The 26,821-nt window shown below is 35.6% G+C and overlaps 1 protein-coding gene across 4 annotated transcripts in view; it reads left to right on the top strand.

The window, feature by feature from the left end:
* Grb14 (growth factor receptor bound protein 14) overlaps positions 1–26,821 on the top strand; it is a 113,260-nt gene that overhangs the window by 80,485 nt on the left and 5,954 nt on the right. For 3 of the 4 annotated variants that reach the window (XM_005315729.5, XM_021728820.3, XM_078017501.1), the window contains 6 exons: positions 7,816–7,937; positions 9,856–9,930; positions 12,591–12,728; positions 17,474–17,584; positions 17,778–17,873; positions 23,371–23,451. In XM_005315729.5, the coding sequence (XP_005315786.1) occupies positions 7,816–7,937; positions 9,856–9,930; positions 12,591–12,728; positions 17,474–17,584; positions 17,778–17,873; positions 23,371–23,451 (623 nt within the window). The remainder of the gene's footprint in view (positions 1–7,815; positions 7,938–9,855; positions 9,931–12,590; positions 12,729–17,473; positions 17,585–17,777; positions 17,874–23,370; positions 23,452–26,821) is intronic. The other variant, XM_040294396.2, reaches the window with a different exon arrangement.

The following is a 26,821-nucleotide window of genomic DNA, read 5'->3' as shown; positions in this document are numbered from 1 at the left end:
AAGATTTAAATGATTAAAAATGTGTCTTTAAAGTTTTAATAGTGTTTTAATATGATATTTTAAATGAAATTCATGAAGTTTTCAAAAAATAAAGTATTTAAAACAATTATGTTGAGTTTGTGTGAAGCTTACCTGGGGTCTTTTCTCAAATATTAATAACTCCATGTTTGAGTTCATCTTGGTTTTGAACTTTGCAGCAAAGAGCCTCTGGTTGTAGGATTAATTTGTTTCTTTTTGGTATTTAGAAAAATACATTGTAAGTTTCTTAGTAGGATTACTTGATAGGTTAAAATTTGTTTGCATTTAGAATGATGCTAAAGGATGGTCAAGAGAAAGCTTATTGATAAGAATCTGGCTGGTCCAGCACTTTCCTTAAGTTCTTGGTAATGATATTTTATATCCAGGGCTGGGCAAGATAAAGCTGGTGACCAGCAACTTTTCACTTTCCCTTTAAGTGTTTTTCTTTTCTGGTAAAGTAATCCACTTCATCATCTTGTATGTTCCTATTGAACTTTCTGCCTATAAATGCCTTTATTTAGATAGCTGTCTTTGTTAAATAACAGATACTATTTTTAATGTAAAATGTGATTTACTGATAATCAGTTATGCCACCTGGGTTTATTGGGTTATTATAGCCTTAATACTTAATGTCATGAGATTGCTTTGGGGACAATATGTGACAATGCATCCAAATTGAGATAATAATGTATACATTAAAAAGAATATTTAATGTAATGTGACTTTAAAAGCCAGATTCTGTATCAGGAAAATTTTATTTTCAATACCAGGCTGATGTATGAGGCAAAAATCCCAATTGCATTCAACCTCTGGATTTTAATTTGCTTCCTCTGTTATCTGAATTTTCAGTAGGATGGTACCAGAAATTTTCTTTGAAGGAATGGAAAGTACATCTTTTATTTTCTTACATGTATTCTAGTTTATGACATTTTTGAAGACATTTTTTTTCTTCTTAATATTGAGAATATTTTCCTGATGCCAGTAATGGCATTATTTAAACATTCAGTGAAGTTTTCTGAAAGATTTTATTCCTTATTTTTCCTTTCTAGACTGGAATTCTGACCTTTATTTCCATGTGGTCAACAACAACAACAATAGCAACAATAACAACAACAACAAAAAAACCTGGTTATCAGATTACACTTTTTGGTGTCCATGGGCATTACATCATCATCATTATTATTATTTTAGTTACACATCTGTTATAGCTGTTCACACATCTGTTATAGCTTGATTTTGAATCTTTTTGTATTTACTTTTTAATCTTTTTTTTTTAACTAGAGGATTATGGTTCTACATGGTAGTTGGAGACATTTTGAAAAGTTGCATGGTGCATGAAATTTGATTTCAATCCCTGTTCCCTTTCTTACACTCCCCTCTTCACTCCCCTTTTGCTCTTTCCTCTATTACACTGATCTTCATTTTGCTCATTTATTTATTTATTTTTGATTGGTGTTTTCATAAAGGTGAAATTCCCTATGGTATAGTCATATGTGGATATAATCTGATTTTATTAAATTCATTTCATCCTTCTCCCTTTTCCCATCCTTCCTAACTCCCTCTCAAAGTCTTTCTTGTACTCCTGTTCTTGTACTGCTGATCTTCCCTATGCGTTTATGACATTCAGTCTCCCCCCCTTCTTTCCCTTATTTTGCTACAGCTTCCACATATGAAAGAAAACATTTAACACTGATTTTCGGAGTTTGGCATTTTTCACTTAGCATGATGTTTTCCATTTCTGTCCATTTACTGGGAAACCCCATGATTTTATTTTTCTTTATAACTGAATAAAACCCCATTGTGTATATTTACCACATTTTCTTGATCCATTTGTCTATCAATAGACATCTGGGTGAATCCAGAATTTGGCTATTGTGAATAAACATTGACGTATGCTGCTTTTAGTTTTTTTTTTTTTGATAATTCCCAACGAGGGGAATATTTGGGTCATGTAGCAGTTCCACTCCTAGTCTTTTGAGGTTACTGTATACTGCTTTCCAGAGTGAATATACTAATATGCATCACCACTTACAGTGTTATGAGTGTACCTTCCCCACATCCTTGCCAGCATTTATTATTGTTTCTGTTCTTGAAAATTGTCATTCTGACTGGAGGGAGATGAAAGTGTAGTTGTATTTACATTTTAATGTAGTCCAAATTGAAAAGATTTATAATTACTTTCATGAAAGATGAAGATTGATATAATTTGAAATGTTGCCCATTACTTTTACCTTACATTTAAAATGTGGTTGTTTATTTTCAATTAATTAGCAAATATTTTAATATTTTGAATTTGTTTCAAAATAAAATAAATTGAGGCAATGAAAACTGCAAGAAAACAAGAAACTGATTTTAGCTGATACAGAAAGAATGCCTGTGATATAAATAGACACAGTGGAGGTGGCAGAGAATGTCTCTTGGTTGGGAAGCTCCAGGCAGGTAGCAGTAACGCTGTGCAGGGGAGAGAGCATCAGGTGGGGTCAGATATGTTGCTACTATTCAACCCAGGGAAGTTTGGCTATTCTGAACCTCAGTTATTATCAGTAAAATGGAAATACAGCTTGCTCATTAGATTATTGTATTAATTTCCTAAGACTGCTATAACTAATTACCACAAACTTGGTAACATAAACAATAGGGATGTTTAGTTTCACAAATCTGGAGGGTTATTTTCCTGCTGGGAGTTCTAAGGGGAATCTGTTCCTTGCTCCATCCAGACTCAGGTGGCTGTTTGCATTCTTTGGCTTGTGGTCACACTTCTTGAATATCTGCTTTTGTGATCCCATTGCATTTTCTTTTTCTGTCTGTGTTTATTCTCCTCTGCTTGTACCTTAAAAGGATGCTTCTGGTTCGGTTTAGGGCCCACCTGATTGATCCAGAATATTCTCCCCAACTCAAAGCCCTGAATAACATCTGCAAAAGCTTTGCCATGTAAGGTAACAATTACAGGTTCCATGAATTAGGATGTGATATCTTTAGGGCCACTATTCATGTACTTAAAAGTATTATAAGAATCAAATATAGCAGTGAAACAGCTCTCAGACTGAGACGTGCCAAAATGCAACTTTTATTTCACAAAGTGGAACTAATTTTGCACTCTGATTCTCCTGCCCTTGCAGACAATTTAGTTTTTCTGTTGTTTGCTCACTCTCTAGACTTGTTGGAGTAAATAATTTAGATTCTATCAGTGAGTTGCATACAGGTCTAAAATGTTCTGAGTTGAACATTGAGACCCACCTTCACATTTCTGACATTGTGGTAGGGCAAGTAAGTCCCAAACGAGGTACTTGTCTGATTGTTATCCAATTCTTTTTTGTTCTGGAAACTCTTGCTCCTTCCAAGGTTACTGCCTGAAGCATAAAGACCCTTATATTCATGGCCTTTTCTTAGCTCTCTGTGTTCCCTCCCCTCTGGGGCACTTGAGATGACCATGCTTTTTGATTAGACCTAACATTGACTCAACAATTGCTTCTCGCTGTGCTAGATGCAGGGCTTCTTGAGGAGAGTTGTTTTGTTTTGTTCTGTGCTGGTGTACACTGAACCTACCAGGCATCACATGTGCTAGGTAAACCTTCTACCACTGAGCTACATCCTCAGCCCTTTGAGAATATATTCTTTAGACTATGGTTTGAGCCACACCACATGTTTAAATCTATTGGCCTTTTAAAAACCAAAAATCGTTCTAGTGCTGGAAAGGGGCAGGATATAGAGTCACTTGGGACTAGCACCATACAGGTACTGTCTATCTCTATTTTTTTCTTTCACCCCATCTCCTGTAAATTTCTTTGTCCTAGTTTCTTTCCCAGGAAGCAGAGGGTGCATCCCTGTAAGAGAAAACGGAGAATTGGCCTTGCTCTTATTCTCTCTAAGCAGTTATATTTGCCAAATATCAATAAAGTCTACTTTGAAGCTCAAAAACCAAGAAAAAATGCCTCTTTGTCATTTTTTCCTTTCTTTAAAGTGTATGTTGAAGACATAACATAGATATTTCCTTGGTGGGATAGAAATGGATGCAAAGAAACAGGTCTGCAAAGCAAACAAGCTAGCATCTTGATTCCTTCCTGGACATTCTCTCAGTGTAGTTGCAAGGATCAGAGATACAGTTTCCAGCACTTACAGTACTTACTAGTGCATACCTGTGTTTCATAAACTTTAAAATCCCAGCAGGGTTTGTGTGAGAAATAGAGTCAAGTGGGGATTGGAAGACTGTTAAGGATGCAACTTCCCGTCTGATGTCTTGATAATACAGCTCTTCAGAGTGCTTATACCCAGAACCTGGTGTCTTCCTTAAGTACATTTTTTTTCACTCCTATTTTATTTTCCAGCAAATTCTGTTGGCTCCATCTTCAAAATAGATCCAGAGTCTGCCTATTTTTTTTTTGTTGTTGTTATTTGTTTGTTTTTTACAAAATTGACTGTTGTTATGTTCATCTAAGCCACACCCTCACTCTGGGTTCATTGAAGTAGCCTATGAAATAGACTTTGTGTTTTCAACCTTACAATTTTTAAAGTCACTTCTTCACTCAGTAGAGAGTATGATCCAGTTAAAACATGTCAGCTCAGGTTTTCCCTGTGTTCAGCATGATTTCTCACATAATTCAGAGGAAAAGCTGAGTCCTTACTAAGGTCTGCAGGGCCCGATACAGCCTCCCATCTCATCTCCATTATTTCTCTGGCCTCTCCTCCTGTATTGTCCCCTGTGCTTACTCAGCATTAACCTCCTTGACAAGTTCCAGAAATACCAGCCTTGGTCTCATCTCAGTGGCTTTGTTCTTCTTCCTCTAAGTATCCCCTGGGCTCATGCTCTCTTCTCCTTGGGTCTTGTTTAAGGACTCCCTTCTCAATAAGCCCTTCTGTGGCAAGCTATTGGGAATGGATTCCTTTCATCCTTTTCTAGTTAGCACTAGCACTTTCTTCCATGCTCCATTTTTCTCTGTAGAGTTTATTGTCACCTTTTTAAGATTTACCTTTATTTATCATCTGTTTCTTCCCCAAAGCCTCATGAAGGCAATTATTTCTTACTGACTTATCCACTATAAAAATCTCAGCTCTAAGAGGAGTTCCTGATAAATTGCAGGCCTTTAGTAAATCTTTGTTCATTGAATGGATGAATAACTTACAGCTACCAAACTATGTTGGTTTATCTTGTAACAAGTAGAAGCAGACAAATTTTTTAAGCAGGATTCACATTCACACAACTATCTTGGGAGGCAAGAAGTTGCTGTGATAACAGTGTTCAGGTTGGATTGGAAGAAATTTGGAGATAAGAGGCTTTACAAGAAAAAAATGAAGGTCCACACAATAGCAGTCATGGCGGAAAAGCTTGTGTGTGGTGTGTGTGTGTGTGTGTGTGTGTGTAGTTGGTTATGAGTGACACTTGGAGTAAGAACACCTGGTAGCTGGCGATATCAGGAGTAAAGGATATTTGAGAAAAATGCAAGTGTGACTTAATTCTACATTTCTTGAGAGAATGTGGTAAAAATAACACTTACCATAGTGGATAAAAATCTAAGATATAAAAAGAAAGATGAATTTATTTTGTTTTAAGGTGTTTTTAAAAATTATGTAATGTGTATAACATAAAATTTACCATTTTAACTATTTTTAAATGTGCAGTTCAGCAGCATTAAATTCATTTATGTTGTCATGCAATGATCACCACCATTTATCTTTAGAACATTTTATCTTCCCATAATGAAACTCTATACCAAGTCAACAATAACTCCTTGTCCCCCTCACCCCCAGTTCCTGGCAATCTCCATTCTACTTTCTGTCTTTATGACTTTGGCTATTCTAGGTGTCTTGTGTAAGTGGTATCATTACAGTATTTGACCTTTTCTGATTGTAGTATTTCACTTATCATAGTAACGTTGAGGTTCTCCATGATGTAGCATATGTCAGAACTTCACTCCCTTTTTTAAAGTGACTATTCCATTGTGTTTATGTATTCATCTCTTGATGAACATTGGGTTGCTTTAGCCTTTGGGCTCTTATGGATTGTGCTTCTGTGAACATTGTTGTATGAATATCTTTAAATCTCTGCTTTGACTTCTTTGAGGTACTCACCCAGAACTGGAATTGCTGTATCATATGGCAATTCCATGTTTACTATTTTGAAGAACCACCGTACTGACTTTCATTTCAGGTGAACTGTGCTTGAGTTGGTGGAGAGTGTCAGTAGGTAGGACTGGACCTTTGTTGAAGGTACTTCTGGGCAGAGATTCCAGTTCAAGGAACCTCCCAGATGTGATGAAAAAGGGGAGGGAGTGAATTAGTTTGAGGAAGGACAAAGGAAGGTATTGAGTGAAGGACTAAGTCAAGTCGTAGGAAAGAGAAGCAGTGAAGGGAGCCTGTCAATGAGACAGAAAAGGAGCAATCAGAGTTAAGAACAGAACCAAGAGTGTTGATATACACTTAACTCAAACTCATCCATATTCATTGAGTACTCTGTCAAGAACTTCTTTTCAGATGAATAAGCTTCTATTTAAGGATGACATTACTTTCAAGGGTTCAGGTGCAGTAGGTCACAGATCACTACTGAGCGTTGAATTTCTGAGGCATAGATACTTTTCAAAAAGGTCCTAGAAATACTAAAAAAGCAGAGAATCTCTTATTCTTTTGTTGGCTGTTCTCCGTTTCCTCTTTTGCATTAATAATTTTACAGTTACTTTTTTTCCCCCAATGTTTTATGGAGTTATGACACACATCAAGAAAAGTGAGCAAAGCTAATGTGGATAACTCTGTGACTTCTCAGAGAGTGCCATGTAGCTAGGTAATCAACACCCAGATCAAGAAACACAGCACTGACCTTACTCCAGTGGTTCCCTGCATGCCTCATTTATCCTGTATCAGCATTGTTCGCATTTCTGGCACCATAGCATAATTTTTCCTGTTTTGAATATACATAAGTGGAATCATGCAGCATGTACTATTTGTGTCTGACTTCTTTCACTTAATGTTTCTGAAATTAATCCACGTTTCTGGGAATGCTTTTATACAACTTATTTATTTTCACATCATATTCATATGCAAGTCACTAGACTTTCCGGTAACTTTCAATTTGAGGCTATTATAAATAATACTATTATGAACATCATTACAGTTTCTTATTGAAATAGGAATTTGATATTATGTCTTACCTACTTAAGTTGCCATTGCTTCAATCATTCAAGTGTCTTTTCTACCCAGTGCTTTCCCCCCTTACCTAATTATCTTTATTGTTAATACAATATATATTTTCCTTAATATTAGTTTTGAAAGTACAAAGTACCATAAGGAATTGAGGTTCTTAAAAAATCTGTATTTACTTTCATTAACATTTTCTTTTTAAGGCATCTATTTTAATTTTTTTCTCATCTACCCAGATTATGCCTCCTAAATGTGTGTTGAAACTGTCAAAATTCTTCATCCCTTAATGAGGTGAATTGTTCAACCCTGAAACAAATATTTTAATTTTGGCACCATGATGAGTTGGAGGAAGAATAGCTCTTGTATCTTAATGCAGATTTGTTATTAAATTTATATCATAATTTGCATAGCAATAAAAGGAAATCGAGAATTAGCAAAATGTACATTGTGATATGTAATTTTTCTTTTCAGATGACTGCTTTGGTATAAAAATTGAATTACTAATTCAAAATTGATGAGAAATTTTTATCAATCTGGATAGTAAGGAATTGAGTTGAAATTTTCTATGCATATGAGACATGTATACAAAATCTATTCTAAACGTTTGTACAGTTATTTGTGTTTGTATCTGTTTATCTGTTAACATATTCACTGAAGCATTATTCACAGAAAGAACACTAGAAGACCATGAGCTGGTGATTGAAGTGCTGTCTAACTGGGGAATGGAAGAAGAAAATAAGCTGTACTTTAGAAAAAATTATGCCAAATATGAATTCTTTAAAAACCCAATGGTAAGTGAAATCTCCATTAACAGTCAATGAAATTTAAATGAATCAGTTAAATTTTACATGAAGAATATGGTCACTATCAATAAAATACAGTTCCATTTAGTGATTCTGGCCCTTTAAAATTATACTGACATTTCTTATTCTAATAATGATTAGTCACTATGATACAAGAAGTTCAGACACATATAAAACATTTCTTTAGCCTTACTGGCAGAATCTTAATTGAGATGCATTTAGTCATTTAACTTAAAAAATATAGGTAAACCTACTTTGGAGTCATTATTACTTTTTTTTTCTTGCCTTAGAGGAAAACTAGACAAAGCAACTGTACATTTGACTTTGAGATAAATTATTATAGGTCCCCAAATGTATTCCAAAATGTAGTTTAATTTTTTTTCACACTATTTAGGAAACTTAAGTAAGAAACTTTCTAAAACAAAAATAGATTGGTAATCATTGGGAATGTGTAGCTTAGCCAAAAATTTAAGATTGACATGAATCTTGATGCTTCAAATTATTTTGGTTTTAGTGAAATAATTTTTGAGCTAAATAGAAATGAGATAAAGAGTAGCATATTATCTAGCAAATACTACTTTCATTATAATTCTCTTTAAAAGAAAATAAATGTATGTCACATTCTAATGAAGACTAGGGATCTAGAGAAGTCAGAATAGCCTCTGGGCTCATTATTTTAAATTGTTTTTGTCTCTGCAGCAGTAGCATATTTTTACACTAAGTTTTGGATAATTGGATTGAAATGATCCTTTATGAAAAATATATGATACACACCATAATAGAATATTTTCAAACCCTGAAAGACCTCTTACATTCTCTTTTATTTTAACCTATTAATAGAAACATAATGGGATGATCTTTGACAAAGAAAATAAGAGTTCTAATAAAAATTAAATAGATTTGAAGGGAAAGAGTTTTCTTGTTGCAAATCTTTATTAAAAGCTAGAATTTAAAAGTTGTATTTAAAGAAATATGGTTTAGTGCTCATTTCTGTTTTATTATTATTATTATTATTATTTGTAATTTAAATAAGACAAGACATTCACTTTGTATAGTTGGAGCCAATGGTTCAACTGGGTGATCCGACAATATCTGGATACAGTTTTGGTTGTAGGACTGGGGGTGGGGTGGGGGTCAGCAGGAACAGTGCCAAAGTGGGCAAAGTTAGAATTCTGCTGAACATCCTCTAAGGCTCAGGACAGCCCCACAACACAGGATTATTAGACAAAATGTTAGTAGAACTGCTGTTGAAAAACCCTGTCCTAGAGGAAATATAGTAGAATATATTTTTCCAAACTTGTCTGATCATAAAATTTACCTAAGGGAGTCCCAGTACTTATTAAAAACACAGACTCCAAGACCTGGCCAGACCTACTGAATCAGAAACTCCAGGAATGAGGTCTGGGAATTCCTATTTTAAACAACTGCCGTGGGTGAATTTTATGATTAAACAAGTTTGGAAAAACAGTAGGTGGAAAGAATTGGACTTTTACTTCCCACACTGAGTCCTGGTTTCTCTATGTTCTTGACTGTGAACCTGGGTACAGCCTTTGCCCTTGACTTCTGTGAGCCTTGATTTTGTAAAATGTGTCAGTAGTCTTTTCGTACCTGGTAGAGTAGTTGGAGGACTTGAGGAAGAGATGTGGGAACAAGCTCATTGTCAACCTGAGGGCAGTGTCCTATGACTCCAGGTCGGAGCATCTCTCTGCATCATTGTCATCTGGGCCCAGCTCTACCTGGGAAGATGCCTGAGGGTCCAGTCCAAGGACCAGCATTTTCAGAAGCACTCAATGTGGATTTTAGATACATTGGCTTAAGGATCTTCTGCTTTAGATTTCTATACTGGTCATAATCGAAACTTTTCTCTCATGGGTTTAGTGATAATTTAACCTTTATTTTTTGTCAGTATTTTTTTCCAGAGCATATGGTATCTTTTGCAACTGAAACCAACGGTGAAATATCCCCAACACAAATTTTACAGGTAAATATATATTTCCATTAAAATATGTAAAAAAATCGCATAATAATGGGAAACTTTTAGGTCCTTATAAAGCATGCTCACATTTTGACATGTAGACTTGAATGTTTAATTTTTTTTGGGGGGGGAGGCAAAAAGCTAACCAACTAACCAAACAAACAAAGAACAAACCAAACAAAAAGCTGGGTAAAGAATACCCTGAATCAATAGATCCCCCTAAAAATATTTTTCTTCCCAGTTCTGGCCAGTTGCAAAGGATTTTAAACATTTAAAAATGTATGCTATGAAAGGAAATTTTAGAGTTTTGCTTTGTGATGTGTGTATGGGTTATGTTATTCTTTTGAAAAATCGAAATTTTCAGTAAATTGAAGACATTTTTATCAATAGATACATAGTATTAGCATTCATAATAAACACCTTCAATTCTATTTGTGATAAAATACTTAGCAATTAAATGAATGGAGGGATATACAGATATATCTGTTTCATATACCAACATCTGTAATAGCTGTGACAGAAATATTGGCATAGAATTGTAAGATATTCTTAGCTGAATCATGAATGCTGGTTATCCAATTAAAAATCTCCTTACTTTTGTGTCTGTTAGATTCATTTCTTCCAAACTAGCAGTTATTTGAGGGGGCATTTTCCTAAGATATTGTCATTACAATAAATGAACAGTTTATTTTAATTTTTATAGATTGGTAGATTTGGTATCAGAAGCTCTGCAGTTGTTTTTCACAGGTTAATATTGAGCTGTGTCTTCATAATGATTGAAGCTAAGCTCTAGGCATTCCTGAACTCACTCAGTATTCTCTGGTATTTCATAAAGATAACTTTTAATATTTCCAATACAATATGATTTTAATATATTAGTCAGGCATATCTACCATAGATTTGTTTCCTGTGGGCTTTTCAATATGGCATTCTTTATTTTCATGCTTCCGAATATTTTAGAAATATGATTAATCCCCAGATGCTTTTCTGAAGGATGCTTCTATGCCGCTGGGTTTCACAAAGCGACCCCCACCCATCTGAATGTTAGGGTAAATGACAACCTCAGGACTCCCAACTCTCAGCTCCCTGCAGGCTTCATCATTGTATTGTGACTCGGTGGTGGGGTAGAGGTTTTCTTCTATCTCCTTTCCCAAATCCTCCTCTAACATAGTTATATTGCTTTAATGCTAAATTATAAAAACAAGAAAAATTGTAGGCTTTGGAATTAGATAGTCCTGCATGTGCCCCTGACCTCTTCTCTCCACTGAGGCAATGTTTCCACTTTTTAAAAGGTTTCTTCTTTTTCTAGTGTGACCTCCATGACTCTCTTTTTAAAATTTAATTGGTTTGGTTTAATAACTTGGAAAGCACTCAAACTAAAAAACCTACTTGCCTGTTTTGCATGTCAATTAATTAATATCTGTGGCTCATTAAATTAAAAAAATTTTTAGTAAATTACTTTAAAAAATGTAAATATGTACTATTGGCATTTCCCTGAATAGCCTTTAAAAATAAAGTACATTGTTTTAGTTAATAATTTCTCTTACTTTCAGTTCTTCCATTTGTTTATTCATAGGGATTTCTATTTTCTTCTTTTAATGAGACACTAATGCACTTCCAGTGTCTTATTAAGGACACTGTGCATGGCCACGCACACAGAGTGACTCCCTTCCATTCTCCTTTCCCTGACCAATGTGTGCCCCCATCTCAGTTAATTACTACTGTATAACACAGTCTTCCAAACCTTAATGGTTTAAAGGACCCACCTGCATTTTGCCAACCATTTTGAGGGGCAGGAATTTAAGAAGAGTTTACTTGTCTCTGAAGCACTTTGACTCAGTGGTTAGAGAAGATTCAAGGTCCCCTTCTAAGCTGTCCCTTTTACTACACATGCTGTGACACTCAACTCCTGTCCTCTCTTTCTCCTTCTGTGTGGTGTTTCGTCCTCCAGAGCTTCTCCAATTTCACTGGGCTTCTCACCCATGGGGTTTCCGGATAATCACATTTCCTGTGTGGCATCTGACTTGCAGAAGTCAAGTTGATTTGAAAGCCATCAGGCTAGGACATATCTAGAACTGGCAAAGGGTTACTTGTACAATTTTATTTTGGTCCAAGCAGTGACAGGCTTACACTGATTCAGGGTGGACGGAGAAACAAACTCTGCCTTTTCATGGTTTAAAGCCAAGATGCCATTGCAGAAGGACACGTGGGATGGGAAATATGGCTGTAGTCCTCTTTGGAAAAAACCCAGCCTGCCATACTGTCCCATGACAGAACTGTGGAAGATAAGAGATTGTATACTCTCATCAGCAAAGTGAACTTGGCTCAACTTCTTGTCTTTAATAATTGAAGTCAGGATTGTGGTCTTCTATGGTATAACACAAGGAAATCGATAGGTGAACCTGTCAACTGTCTCACACACACACACACACACACACACACACACACACACACACACACACAAAAGAAAAACACGGGAAAGGATGAGAAGTATAGGACTTTACCCTATAGATGATATCCAGCTTTACAAATAGACAATCAACTAGTTTATAATTTTGATGTTTGATATTGATATTGTTTAGTTTTTCATTCTTACATTTGATTGGTGAAAGGCTACAAAATCATTGTTTCCATAATATTAGGAGACAGTCTAATTTTTCTTCCAGATGTTTCTAAGTTCAAGCACATATCCTGAAATCCATGGCTTCTTACATGCGAAAGAACAGGGAAAGAAGTCCTGGAAAAAAATTTACTTCCTTCTAAGAAGATCTGGTTTATATTTTTCTACTAAAGGAACATCAAAGGTAAATTAAGTATCTGTGATATGTTATGTAAGATTATTAGCTGTAAATTAAAACAGACTTTTTACTTTGTTATATGTTCACTGCTGGTGGGACTGCAAAATGGTGAGGCCAATTTGGAAAGTAGTATGGAGATTCCTGGGAAAGCTGGGAATGGATCCACCATTTGACCCAGCTATTGCCCTTCTTGGACTATTCCCTGAGGACCTTAAAAGAGCACACTATATGGATACGGCCACATGAATGATTATAGCAGCACAATTCACAATAGCTAGACTGTGGAACCAACCTAGATGCCCTTCAATAGATGAGTGGATATGACTTTATTCTTGATATCAGGAGGTAGTGACTTTTTTTGTATTCTAAAGATTTATCATGATCTGTTTAAAAATTGTTCAGTTTTATTTCACACTAGTTTCTATATATCTTTGAGGATATCTGTTTGCTCTTATTTCTGTACTACATATGTTGTTCATTTTTCCCCACCCGAGTTTACTCTTTTCTCTTTATCTAAGGCTGAAGGCTTTGAGGTTCAACATAGATTATACCTTTAATTTTCTCCCTGCACCTCCACCCTTTTTTCTTTCTTTTTGGTACTGAAGATTGAGTGTTCAATCTTCAGTACCACTGAGCTACATCCACAGTCAGTTTCATATTTTTGGGAGGGAATAGGGTCTTGCTAAGTTGTTGAAGGTGGTCTTGAATTTGGAATTTTCCTGCCTTAGCCTCCCAGATTGCTGGGATTCCAGGAGTGTGCCACTGTGCCCAGCTACAATTTTCCATATATCCCAGTCATAAGACTGGTCTTGCTCACTTCTGACCTTCTCTTCATCAACATCAACAGAACAGTTAGTAATACCCATCTGAGTCCTTTATTACTATTTAGTTATTTTGTGTGTGCTGTTGTCTTTCCTTACCTAGATGATAAATTCCAGGAATTTATGATGTTATGATCAGGGAAGAATAGATGTGTTTGTTTGTTGGTATGTTTGGACCTGCACACACCATTACATAGATATACATGTGGAGATATTCACACCCACACATATGGTCTCTTCGACATGTGTATATTCCATAGTTTTTAGCACTATCTATTTTATGTTTCTGTGTATAGTCTATGACCCCTAATAGTCTGTGGTTTATAAGTGTTGATATTTTGTGCAATGCATTGATATTTTTCAAGTAATATTCCTTTGAAGATTTTCATAAGAGGGTATTTTAATTTTGTATTCATGAATTTGTTATTGTCAGTGACAACACTGTTCCTTCTTTATGGATGAACTGTCATTTCTCTGAAATGATTATTCTTATAATTATTTGTGTTTGGCAATTTCCCCTGTTGTATTTTTAGGTCTGTTAAGTAAGTCTGTTAAGTCTTGCCTGATTGTCTGCATAACCATGCAATCTGCAAACTCATATTCTTCTTTTGTACTGGTGATGTTCATTTATTGTTTATTTGACAATTTTTCCCCATTCTCGTCATTTGACATTTTAAATTCTTAGTCTTGTCCAGTTGTAACTCCAGATATACCTTGGCTTGTGGCTAACTCTAATCTCTGCCTTTGTCTTTACTAGGCCTTCTCTTTAATTTTTTGTATCTCTTATAAGGATACTAGTTATGTTTAAAGCCCACCTGAATCATCTAGAATGATCTTATCTCGAGATCATTATCTTAACCACATCTCCAAAGACTATTTATTTTTTTTATTTTTTCCCCAAAGAAGGTCCCGGACATTCAAAGTTTCCAGGGTTAGGATATGAACATTTCTTTTGGGGCAGGAGGGCCACCATTCAACCCACCACCAAAAGCCATTGAAATAGCATTAACAAGGGAGAGAAATGATCAAATGAGTATCTTAAGAAGATTAAGATAGGCACAGAGAGGAGTTTAAGATATCAAGAAGAGAAAGTGATAGAGGGAGAGAGAAAAACAGGGGTCAAAAACAGGGGAGGCAATGAGGAAGTATTGGAGGAAAGAGGGAAAGAGAAATTGACCAGAGGTGTGAATACTAATTAGAAGATCATTTCAGTAATCCAGGGTGGAGGTGGTGGAATCTGACCTGGGATAGACTTCACTGGGGAGAAGAGAGGAATGGCTGCCAGATTAAATGGCACATGGCCAGGCTGATATGAAAGAAGAGGAAGCAGTTAATAATGTTCCTAGAGAAATGTTCCTGGAGAAAGAGATAAAGAAAGGAATAAAATCAATAAAAAACAAATCATTAGAACTTACTCTCTAAGAAACAGTAATCTTAGTTCTAGAAGGATGAAGCCATTATTCTGTGATTATCTTTTCTTGGGCATTTTTAAACTAGTTTACAAATTGTTCCATTATAATGTTAGGATGAATAACTGTCTACTTTTATTATTAAGGTTTTAAGCTCCATCTTACCATTTCAATGAAGTTGCTGTTTTCATAAATGTTCCTAATATATACAGTAACATAACAGGTATATTTTAAACAAATGTGTGCTGGGATTAATGTTTTACTTTTAACTTATGAGAACAATGGCTTCTAGAGCTGGACCTGTAGCTCAGGGGAAGAGCACTTGCTCAACATGCATGAGGCCCTGGGTTCAATCCTTAGTTTTGCAAAAGAGGAAGAAGGAGAGACTGAGAGAAATGGCTTCTCAATCCAGTCAATCATGTTTATCTCATTCTTACCCCAGTAATCCTTGACTGGAAGATGTGATAATGTCTCCTTAACTCCTATATTCTTACTTCTTCAACAGGTTTCTCATTAAAACCACAGCCCATTTTATTTTCACTTTACTCTTCATTTCCTTTCCCTCCCACTCATTAATTATATAACAGAACAGGCCGTATTCCTTCTACCAGATTCAGGGTCTGACTTTGCTATCCATCAGTACATAATATTCTTTTAATTAGCTCATGTTTCAGTCGATATATGGAAATGACTTTATGTTCTCTGCCAAAGGAAAAATGTGAGGATGTTAGATCTCTTCAGTGATTGTGATACAAAATGTGCAGATTATCTAAAATCAAATATAACATTTTTACCTGGTATGGAGGCTGTGTCCTGTCCTTCTGGAGGAGGAGGTTTGATTGGATTTCACTTTGTAAAGATGTAACAGCTGTTTGGGAGTTAATAACCTCTAATGTAAGTGTTGGAGATGTACCTGTAACTTAGATTTGCAGAGAAATCTCTACCTATCTTTCCATCTCTTCCCTTATACCCTCACATACATGTTTAGGTACTGCTAACCATGCCAACCCAGGCTTGTAGTGTTATGCCTTACATAAAAGAACAAAAATTGGTCTAGACAAAAGACTCAACATGCTTCTTACTGCCTTCCAGTGTTTCTCAAGCTTCGTTTTCCTTTCATTTGAATGATTGAGTTATATTGACTTCTACAGCATCACTGGACAGGGATGGTTTTATCCCATGTTCATATAAATCAGACATTTTATTATCAAATCAGTGTCTATCAAGGAATATATATTTTTAAAAACATAACAGTAAGAGTACATTTTTCCTTCCTTCCCCATTTTTCCATTGGCCCTATGCTAGATCTTTGTTATTTTCTTTTCTGTCTTATTCATCAATAGTCTTAAGAACTATGGTCATTCATTAAATTAAAATGCTTAAGAACAGAGACATACAGATAAATTCTTGCTCTACTAGTTGTCATAGTTGGGAAAGCCTATTTATAAATGACAATGAAATTTCTTTGTCTTTGGATAAGGTTGCTAATATTGCTGAATGTTTTCTCTCTCATTCTGTGTGTGTGTGTGTGTGTGTGTGTGTGTGTGTGTGTGCACCCCCCAACACACTGCTACTAAAATTTAGTGCATATGGGATCAGTGGGATCTTGTTAAAATGCAGATATTGATTCACTAGGTCTGGGGTGGGGCCTGATAATTTGCATTTTCAAAAAGATCCTAAAGGATAAAGATTTTCCTTGTCTGGGACCATACTGCTAATGGCAAAGTTTTAGAGAACAGATGCATTTTGTCCAATTTTGATTATACATTGAACCTCAGAATTAAGTACTTCTCCAAGTTATTAACCTATCACAGAATAATATGACCCAGTGATTTCCCATGACCAGCTCTAAATCTCATAGATTTCCCAGAGAAGAAATAGCTGTTCATGTTTCCACTTTGCCTTGAAAATCAGACACAGTCCACTGCCAGATAATTTCCCTGAGCTCAGCCATACGAGCTTCCTTCTTGTAAAGCAAGATAGTCACACAACCCTTCTGGTTGTTTCCTGCGGTGTATTACGTAGTACACAACTATGAGGCGTGGTTGTAGCCTAATGAAGCAGGAAACATGGTCTCTTCCACCTTTTTCCTAACTCTACAGAAGCTCAAACCAACCTTCTTCCCTTTATGGAGATACCATAATTTGAAACCTGGATTAGGGAAATGTGTTCAAAAGTCATTGTTTCCTATCTTCTCTCTCTGAATCCTGGAAATGATGAATAAAGAGAATAGAGAGTTTAATATAGAATGTGTGTGTGTATGCCCGCACATATGCGTGTGTTACATTATAAAGAAATTGTCACTTGTCAATTTTAATAAAACTGTATCAAGTTCCTGATTATATAAGGGTGTAGTGACATAGGTTTTTTTAAAAAAAATTTCTTTTCTTTTTGTCATATTATATTGAAATTGTATTTAGGTAATGTTTGCCCAAGGAATACACTATGTAACATTATAAACATACAAAAAGAAATATTGCAAAACATGTATCCATTTCAACACTCCTATGTATTTTTTAAGGAACCACGGCATTTGCAGTTTTTCAGCGAATTCGGCACTAGTGATATTTATGTGTCACTGGCAGGCAAAAAAAAACACGGAGCACCGACTAACTATGGATTCTGCTTTAAGGTACAGGCTTAATATTTTGATAGATCAATAAAGCAAGCCTCAGCCTTTTAGGTAAGCTTGAGTTTCTTTTAATTTCTTTAAAAAGAAGAGACAGCTTTCTCTTATATATAGGAGAATTTTAGTGGCTTTTATTTCAACAGGTGTTACCTTCAAGATATGCATTAACGATAAACAATGTGCTGTGGCCTTCTAGCCTAACAAAGCAGGAGGGCCCCGAGACCTGAAAATGCTCTGTGCAGAAGAAGAGCAGAGTAGGACGTGCTGGGTGACCGCGATTAGATTGCTTAAGGTAATCTCACTGGAGGCATGAATTTCTATTAAATGCTGTGAGTACCATAAAAGTTTGAAAATATCTGTAGTTGAAAATGCAAAGAAGAGTGAATCCTAATATGAATCTTTGTGGCTACATGAGAAAGAAGAAAAATAGCCACCACCAAATGCATGTATTTTTTAATCTAAAAGATAAACATTTGCCAAGTAAAGTGGAATGGGCTAACACTTTATCTTTTGTTTAAGAAGTAATATTCTGTTTCTAGAAATTCTCTGATTTTTATTTTTTATTTTTTTAAGAGTATTATATCCATAGCCAGTATAACTGAATGGATGTCTCTTATATACAACTTAGTCTACGTTTATAAAGCATTGCTTACAATTCAGTGTGAAGTGTGTTTAAAACGTGTCTGCCTGGATATGTTTCATGCGATTGTTTTATGTTCCATTTAAGTGTTTTATAAATTACATTCTAGCTTAAGAATTACAACTTACTTCTAGTAGAACATCAAAAAAATTGTATAATTTTCCTATGAGCGTATTTTAAAATCATCCACTTGGGTGTTAAATGGAAATTACAACTTCCATAAGCATAATTTGTTGATGAACAATTGGAAATTAGTGAGAACTTTCTAAAAGTAGATACATGTAGAAAAGAGATATAGAACTGATTTCTTTCAGAATGTATTGAAAGCACATGTTTATTCAATTTACATGCCAGTAAATTTACACAACTTTACAGTTATAAAAGTAATCACCCATTTCCTTATAAAGACACTACTTTGAATATCACAATTGGGGTAAAAATCATGACTTTTTTTTTGAAAAAGTAAAATACAAAGAGTATGTCTGTTAACTTTATTTATATATCATTTACTGCCAAAGTTGACAAAGTATACAAATTACTATTTTTCTTAATCCTTTGTTTAAAATAGAAGCTTCAGCATTTACCCAGATATTCTTTATAATTCATGCCTGATCACTAATATAATTTATTAACTTATAGATTTCACATTCTATGCATAGTATATATATATATATATATATGATTCATTTATTACTACATAAAGATTTAGATTATTAACAGTATGTGTACTAAAACTAGCTTTTTGATATATTTAGAAGTTAACATCAGAGAAATGGAGTCTTGTAGAATCCCTGGGTTCTTTCCTTTCGTTAGGCTGAAGAGTGTACACTTCACTTCATAATCGAGTTCTCAGCTTATGTATTTTCTAGGTCCACTTTGGAACTAGAAGTTTTTCTGCTGCCATTTCCATATTTGCCACTTGGTAGCTCTTCAAATCATTACTAGCATCCTGGGTAAGACAGAGATCAGAGTAAAGAAGGATAGAACAATCATAATCAGATTAGTGATCAGACTAGCTTTGGAGGAAATTTTTATTTTTTATTTTGAAAATTTTTTTAAGTTGAGGTAAAATTCTGATATTAAAAATTAATCAAACTATTTTTAATGTGAACAATTCATTGACATTTAGTGCATTCAAAGTGTGCAACCATCACTTCCACATAATTCAAAAACATTTTCATCACCACAAAATGTACCCATTAAGCAGTATCTCAGAGAATCTCAGGTGCCATTGATTTTACAAGGATACACTTTGTGATATTACAAAAAATTTAAAAAATGATGCCAATATAATTATGACAGGTGACTTTCACATCACTTTTGCCATTTGTTTTACTTTTATTTAAATAATTATTATAGACTTATTTAGACTTAAATAGAAATTTGCCATATTTCACTTTTGCATGCACAGACTTACTTACATATACATGTACATATGTCTATATATGTAGACATTGATATATGTATATGTGTATATGTATATATGAAATGATAAATGAAATAAATTAGTCAAGATATCTATAAAACTTCTTACTGTTCCAAGTCTGGCTTTCCTGAATCATTTTCATCTCAGAATCATGGATACCTGTTACTTTCCACACAATGTCTGGCTCCGTGCCATCTTTGGAGAGACAAATGTTATATTTTGAAATGCAAGTGCAAGAATCAATGAAATATGCCAAAAAATTTCTTTAATTCTTCCATTTTTGCGATGGGAAGATTGTTCCCTTCTTGCTTTTTCGCCTCATCTGATTATTCTCAAAGACCCTTTCAAGTCAGATTTCCAGTTCAAAGATGCTTCATTGTGTTAGATTTCTATAGCTGGTATAGTAAATTACCACCAATTTAGAGACTTAAAATAACACAAACTTATTATCCTATATACTTTTTTTCTTTTTCTTTTTGACAGTATTGGGGAGTGAACTGGGCAATCTACCGCTAAGCTATACCCCCACATTTTTATGTTTTATTTTGGTCAAGCATTTTGCTAAGTTGCTCAGGCTGGCCTCAAACTTGTGATCCTCCTGTCTCAGCCTCCCTAGTTACTGGGATTGTAGGCATGTGACACTCCTCCCACCTATCCTGTACTCTTTTAGTTAAAGTCCAGAATGAGTCTTACTAGGTCACAGTCAAGGTTTGGCAGGGCTGCCTGCATTCTGGAGTCTTCAGGGGAGAAACCACTTTCCTTGTCCTTTCCAGCCTTGTGAGGCCACACATACACCTTGGCTGGTGGCTATTCCTCCACTTTCAAAGACAGTAGTATCACACCAAGTCCTTCCCATGCTACCAACTCCCTAGCTCTGTCCCGTCTGCCTTTCTCTTCCACTTATAAGCTCCTGGTGATTGCCTTGGGTGCACGTGGAGAAGCCAGGATCACCCCCATCCCACAGTCAGCTGGCTAGCAACCTCAGTTTCCTTTTGCCATGTAGCCTAACGAATTCACAGGTTTCAGGGATTAGGATGTGGATATATTTCTGGGATGGTTATTCTACCTATCATATCAGTGTTCCCTGTTTATTTCAATGACAAAACTTTTCCAGATGATGCCAGAAAAGGAGGCGAACAATCCAGGAGTATCTTTAACCTGTATGAGAAACCAGACATGAAAGTGACACAGTCTGTCATACATTTGAATATTAACAGATCAGGCCTCTCTTTGGAGAAATTCTAGTTACATATAGAATTGTAGAACATCGAAGACTTAGCAAAGTGGATTGCTCACACAGAGTATCCCAGTTACATATTCTCTCTTTCTCTTTCTTCAGTTAGAACTCTGACGGCTTCTCTGTTGTGGTATTTCATTCTTTTATCTGCCCCTCCATAGGACAGAGAAATGTTAAAGTTGGCCCATGACTACCCTTGACAAGAGTTAAATGCCTACTAAAGGTCTTCAATGGCTCCTAGGTACCTACCTAACCCTGCAGGTGTCAGGAACAATACATCTAGGAAGATAACCATCTTATTAGTAGGTAGCAGGTTTTTCAGTGAAGAAGGTGGCCAATCATCATGTTCCTTGTGAAAGTGCTGGTTTGAGGTTATTATCTATACTTCATAATGAACTTGACTAGGAATTAAGCTCTTCTGTCTTCTTCTTAAAGTTATTGTAGGCTTAGAGTTGATTTAAAGTGAATTTCATTAGGTCCTATTAATGTCATTCAAACCTTGAATTAAAAAATAATTTTTAGAAGTTGGGAAATAATTGGATAAAGAAGTAAGCACAGGGAATTTTAAATGAATGTGGGTTTGTATTCATGTTAGAAGCAAAATCTTGAAATAATGATTCTCTTAATCACCTCCTCCCAGTTTTTGTTTGTTTGTTTGTTTTCCTAATTACCAAATATATCCACTTTGCTAGAATTGGTATCAAGGAACTAGTAGAGAAATAGCACTGTTGAACTGTTTCTATGGAATTTATCCTATGGGTAAGATTTGATTTCATGGTATTATTCAATATTTTCTATATAATACTCTTTGTGTGTGTGTGTGTGTGTGTGTGTGTGTGCACTCATGCATGTCTGTGAGTGTGTGTGTCTGTGCACGTGTGTGGGTGCATGAAGGAAGCCCATTTAAGGTAGACACTCAAGTACTGGGCAGAGTAAGTGTTGCTCATAAGTTGTATAGACAGATATGTGGGTCACAGACCCAAAACTGGTGCCAGAGGGGATGCAGGTCAGTAGGGGCTGACCCAGGTGGACCAAAGGGAGGTGCCAGAAGGGTGGCATAGGCAGGCAAACCCACCGGGAAACCTTGAGCTAGGTGGTGGTGCCTTCCCTGACCCCGGGAAGCAGTGTTGTGGCTGGTTGGGGTTTTGAAGAACCTAAGGCCTGGCACCTTTAGGGGCCTTTTAGACCTGCCACTGAATTGTAGTCTTACTTATCAGCTGGATTCTGGCAGCTCTGGAGGCAGGCATGAAGATGGTCATTGTCCTCCAGGTGGTAAAGATAGTTCATCAGGGCCAATATGGGATCAATGGCAGCACATTCTTCATCAAAGTCATCCTCCTAACCTTCCAAATCTGCTTCCACTGTCAGGCCCATTTAAGACCCAGCACCTGCTGGCTCAGGTGCTGCTGGGGCCTTGAGGTGATAGAACACAGTGACCACCCTGCCAAAGGCCAGCACCACGAAGGTGGAGGCAGTAGATGGAACAGGGCCACTGAGACCTAACATGAAGTTCATTATGTCTTCATGAAATGGAAAGAATTGTGGAGTGTAGCCAAATGTCAATAAATATATATAAATACAAATAATTTAAAAGCTGCCAATATAATTGCTCCCCCGCCTCAACAAAATAGCTTAAATCTAAAGGAGTAATTTCCAGATTCAGATGAGGATTCCTCAGGACAAGTTTGCTCATGGCAGTTAGCAGTCTTAATTTGTCTCAAACTAATAATCCCATTAGAATTCAGACCTACTTTCCCATTATGGCCAGCTGGCTCAGTCTGTAAGATGCTGCCTCCTACAAGTGAAGACCCCACATTTCTAATCTGCTACATTGTATTTTGAAACTCTGAAATCAGCTGGACTCCTCACTGTTTTGGTTTTCTGAACGTGAAACCCAAAATTATTATGAGAATAATTATTCTTGGTTATAAGAATATTTAACCAAGAATGATATAGTGACAAGAATTTTCCAGAGAGGGCCCAATTTATAGTTTTACCAAAGGGACAAATTAATTCATCAATCATCAGAATGACAGTGAATTTTACAGTGTTGCTTAGGACATATGTGAGGTTTGTTAAATCTTTGGAATGTACTGCATGACACCTTTCCCAAGTGAGCTATCTTTTCATGAGACAAGGTACCAGTCCAAATGATTTTGCTGCAAAGTATGTAAGTATGTAAGTAGAAATGTAAGTCTCAGTATAAAGTAATATCAGTATAAAGTAATACTGGTGAGCAAGACCTTAATTTGGGAGCCTCAGTAAAACAAACGAATTAAAAACATATCTTTTTAAATGCATCGTTGAAGGGCATTAAAAGATTTTTCTGTCAAAATTTTGGTTCCTTTACTTATCTGTTTGAAGGAAAATCACAAAATTAATTTTTATACTGATAACATATGATTAATGAAAGAATATTTTAATTGAATTACCAGTGTAGTAAAGTAAAAGTTGTAGCATTATGTTTTTGTTTATGTATTTTGCAGTATGGCATGCAGCTGTACCAGAATTATATGCATCCATATCAAGGCAGAAGTGGCTGCAGTTCTCAGAGTATATCACCCATGGTAAGGATCGATTTTTTTGAACCTATATTTTATTTTATATTTATGTTATGTTAATTTGCTATTACATTACAAATATATACTACAATACATTTACCATTTCCTTTTGGTCAAGTAAAGTTATACTTGTATATGTGATGTTATATTGAATTTTTTATACTTGGATAGCATATGTGTAAGGTCTGTGATAAAAATCATAGGACATATATGAAGTATTCAATTATAATACATAATGTTATATGTTAGTAAAACATTTTAAATATTTGAAGGAATTACATGAATACATTCTATGTCATTACATCATTTGAGGATTAGATTCTGAATAAGATAATTTGTAGAATATTTTCCTTGGCATTGTGTGTTTTTTTTAATTAATTTTCTTTGATTGTGGGTTTTCTTATTTATTTTAATACTGATTCTGGGATTGTTGTAGCCTATTATAGAGATGCCAATACTTTCAAATTTTAAAAACTGTAATATACGCATGTGCATGCTTTTAATTTCTGGCTTTCTAACAGTAATTCTTTTTTTAAGTTCCAGGTCCTTAAAAAGCAGACTGCTTTCCAGGAAATGCAAAAACTACAAGTCAAAATATAGGTCATGCATTACATTAACTATGCAGTGCTTCTCAGAGTTTTACCAAATGTAACTTGGATATTTATTTGCAGACACACACAGGCACATCTTTTACCTTCTTTAGCACTTAATTTTAATTTCCTGTGCATTAACACAGAAATTTATTTCTGAACTTAAAGTTTATGTTCTGCAATTCTTGCTGCACTTCTTAATATTGAGTATATTAGAAATTCAGATGTATGTGCCTGTGTTACAAATCAGTTAATGCACATTTCTGAAAACTGTGTTTCCACTTAGGTTAAAAATGTATTCTTCCTGACTATGACCAAGGAAGGTACATTTACCCACATGTAATGTGCCAGATGAAATGCTTAGTTCCAGGAATGTGGCATGAAATAATGTTGATTATGAAGCCCAATAGACGACATAGAAAAAGAGCCCCTATTTTGTAGTTATGTTGCTTTAAATTATGGAAGAATAACTTTTCATCTTTGTATCATATTACTTTTAAGCCCTAAAATAAGAAACTAAGGAATGTAATGAATTTTTATAATAGAAATCACTTTAAGGTGAATATTTTTTACAGTTTGTCAGCTTACTCTTATCTTTCAATCCATCTGTATATAAAAAGAATAATGAATTTTATTATCTTAATCCTTTCCTAAATCCCTCCAAATTTTCTTTTAGAATCTAGAGTTATTAGCATGGACGTGTTAATAGCAGCCAAACGTTTGGAAGCAATTATTATTTAGTGTCCTTTTAATCATAGGAAAAAAATTGTTATAAATGAAGTCCTTTCCATTTTCATTACTTTTGTTAGCATACAAATGTTATATTATTCTTACCTTTTTCCCATTGAAAGTCATTCTGCTGTTGATCACCGCAAATCTGAGTTTGGTTAGCCGGTCTTTGCTTATTCAACCCCATCTGTAAAAAGAACTGCTCCTTGAGTGAATCTGACTGGAATCAGGTGTGATAGGGGTGAGAGGTCCCAGTGCCTCCTGGTAAGGGCTTGTTCTAAACAGGAGTTGTGATCGTAGAAGGTAGCAATTGAGAACTGTATCTATGCTATTCTTAATGTCTGTGAAGGAGACCTATATGTTTGGGGAGGTATTTGTGTTTACTTTTGTGTCTATGGAGAGTCCCGCTTTTCTAGATGATTACAGAGGAATCAGTGACCTGAATGGTGCTGGTGCCTCTCACCTGTCTCTACTGCTCTCTACTCAGGAACTGTTTTCAGTGAGCTACATGGAAAAGTTAGAATAATTTAGTTACCTTTCTCAAGTAACAGTATTCTCTTTTAAACTTGTCCATGTTTTGGGAAGAGAAACAACAGTTCTATTATTCTAGCCATAATACCATGTGACAGCCACTCATATCAACTTTTGAAATGAGAATTGCCAGCAGATATTTTAGGAAGCAGGTAGATTTGGTTCGTTTTAGGGTAAAGAAGGAATTTATTTAATGGAGTGTCTGTTAATGTGTTCCTGGCTGGAGTGAGGAGATCGGGAGAAAATGTCTGCTCAGTTCTTTTTAGTCTTTACTTTTGACCCTGGGCTAGACATGCTAAGCTGCAGTTTCTTTCCTTTACTTCCCACTATGTGGCACTTGAAAGAACCCTAGATGGGACATATTGGTTGCTATTTTTACCATAAGCTGTGTGATCTTGGCTGGATCTCTGGTGTCCTGCAGTGTAAAAGAAGGGGGTAGTTGCATAATCTCCTGACTCTTACATCTGGGGTGTCCTTTGGCTCTGTATGAAGCAGATGAGAGAACGATATCTGGAGGAATTCTTTGCCCTCTTGTTCAGTCATTCTGAGCTGCAGGTTTATCAAGATCCTTCAAATAGAGTGACAGAGAAAGCATGGCTAGTTGCCATGTAGTTATATTGCCTAAAAACCATTTTACATGTAAACCTCACTACAAGTGAATACAAGCAGTCTCAGAGTGTGGCCTGGATAATCCAGGGTACACTCAGGTTTCCCTTCTTAGAGAGAAAGGCTATGCAATTAAAATCATGGATTGTTTTGCTAGGGCCTACCCTGTTCATCCCCTAAGAAGAGCTAGAAAAAGGAACAAATATTTGAGAAATACAGCCAGTTCTGAATGTTACCAGCATTGCTTTCCTATGTGAAAGAAATTGAGCTGAAAATGACCTTTTGGGTTTGTCAGACTCTGCTTTACTTCCATTTCTTTGTCCACCAAAGGTAAACTATTAATTTTTCATCCACCACCTGCCATTCAGTAGACAACATTTACTACACTCCTCTTTCCTCTTAGTATAGTTATTGTAGCAAATGGAAAATTTCTTTAATTGTCTTGTATTCTCTGTTTGTCAAATAATTATGGAACATGGGATCTTATTGTACATTTGGTCCCCTGTATTGGGTAGGGAGAGAACAACAGCTTGTTTATTTTTTTTTTTCCTCACAGTATTTTTATGTTATCAGAAACTTCTCATTATAGAACCCACCTTGGCATGTGAAATTAAAGATGTTATAAGGATAAATCTATCATTAGGATCCAGGTTAGTTACTCTGATTTGGGCAGGCGGACACTTTCCATTAATGTTGGGAAAGCAAAAGTATATCCAACTGGTCCACAGCCCAGCACGGAAGATCACGAGGTGAGAAGGGCAAACTAAGGTGTGACAGCAAATAGAGATTACTGAGACAGCATCTGTCTGGAAAGAGCAGCTGTCAGTTATAAAGGCTCCTGTAACAAATGGAAGATTGCATGCCAGATCTCTAGAAATATAGATGGACCATAATAAGATTGTCGGCCACTATCACATGGT

Source organism: Ictidomys tridecemlineatus, chromosome 7, assembly GCF_052094955.1.
Source record: "Ictidomys tridecemlineatus isolate mIctTri1 chromosome 7, mIctTri1.hap1, whole genome shotgun sequence".
Taxonomy (NCBI): domain Eukaryota; kingdom Metazoa; phylum Chordata; class Mammalia; order Rodentia; family Sciuridae; genus Ictidomys; species Ictidomys tridecemlineatus.
This window is presented reverse-complemented; position numbering and strand designations above follow the sequence as displayed.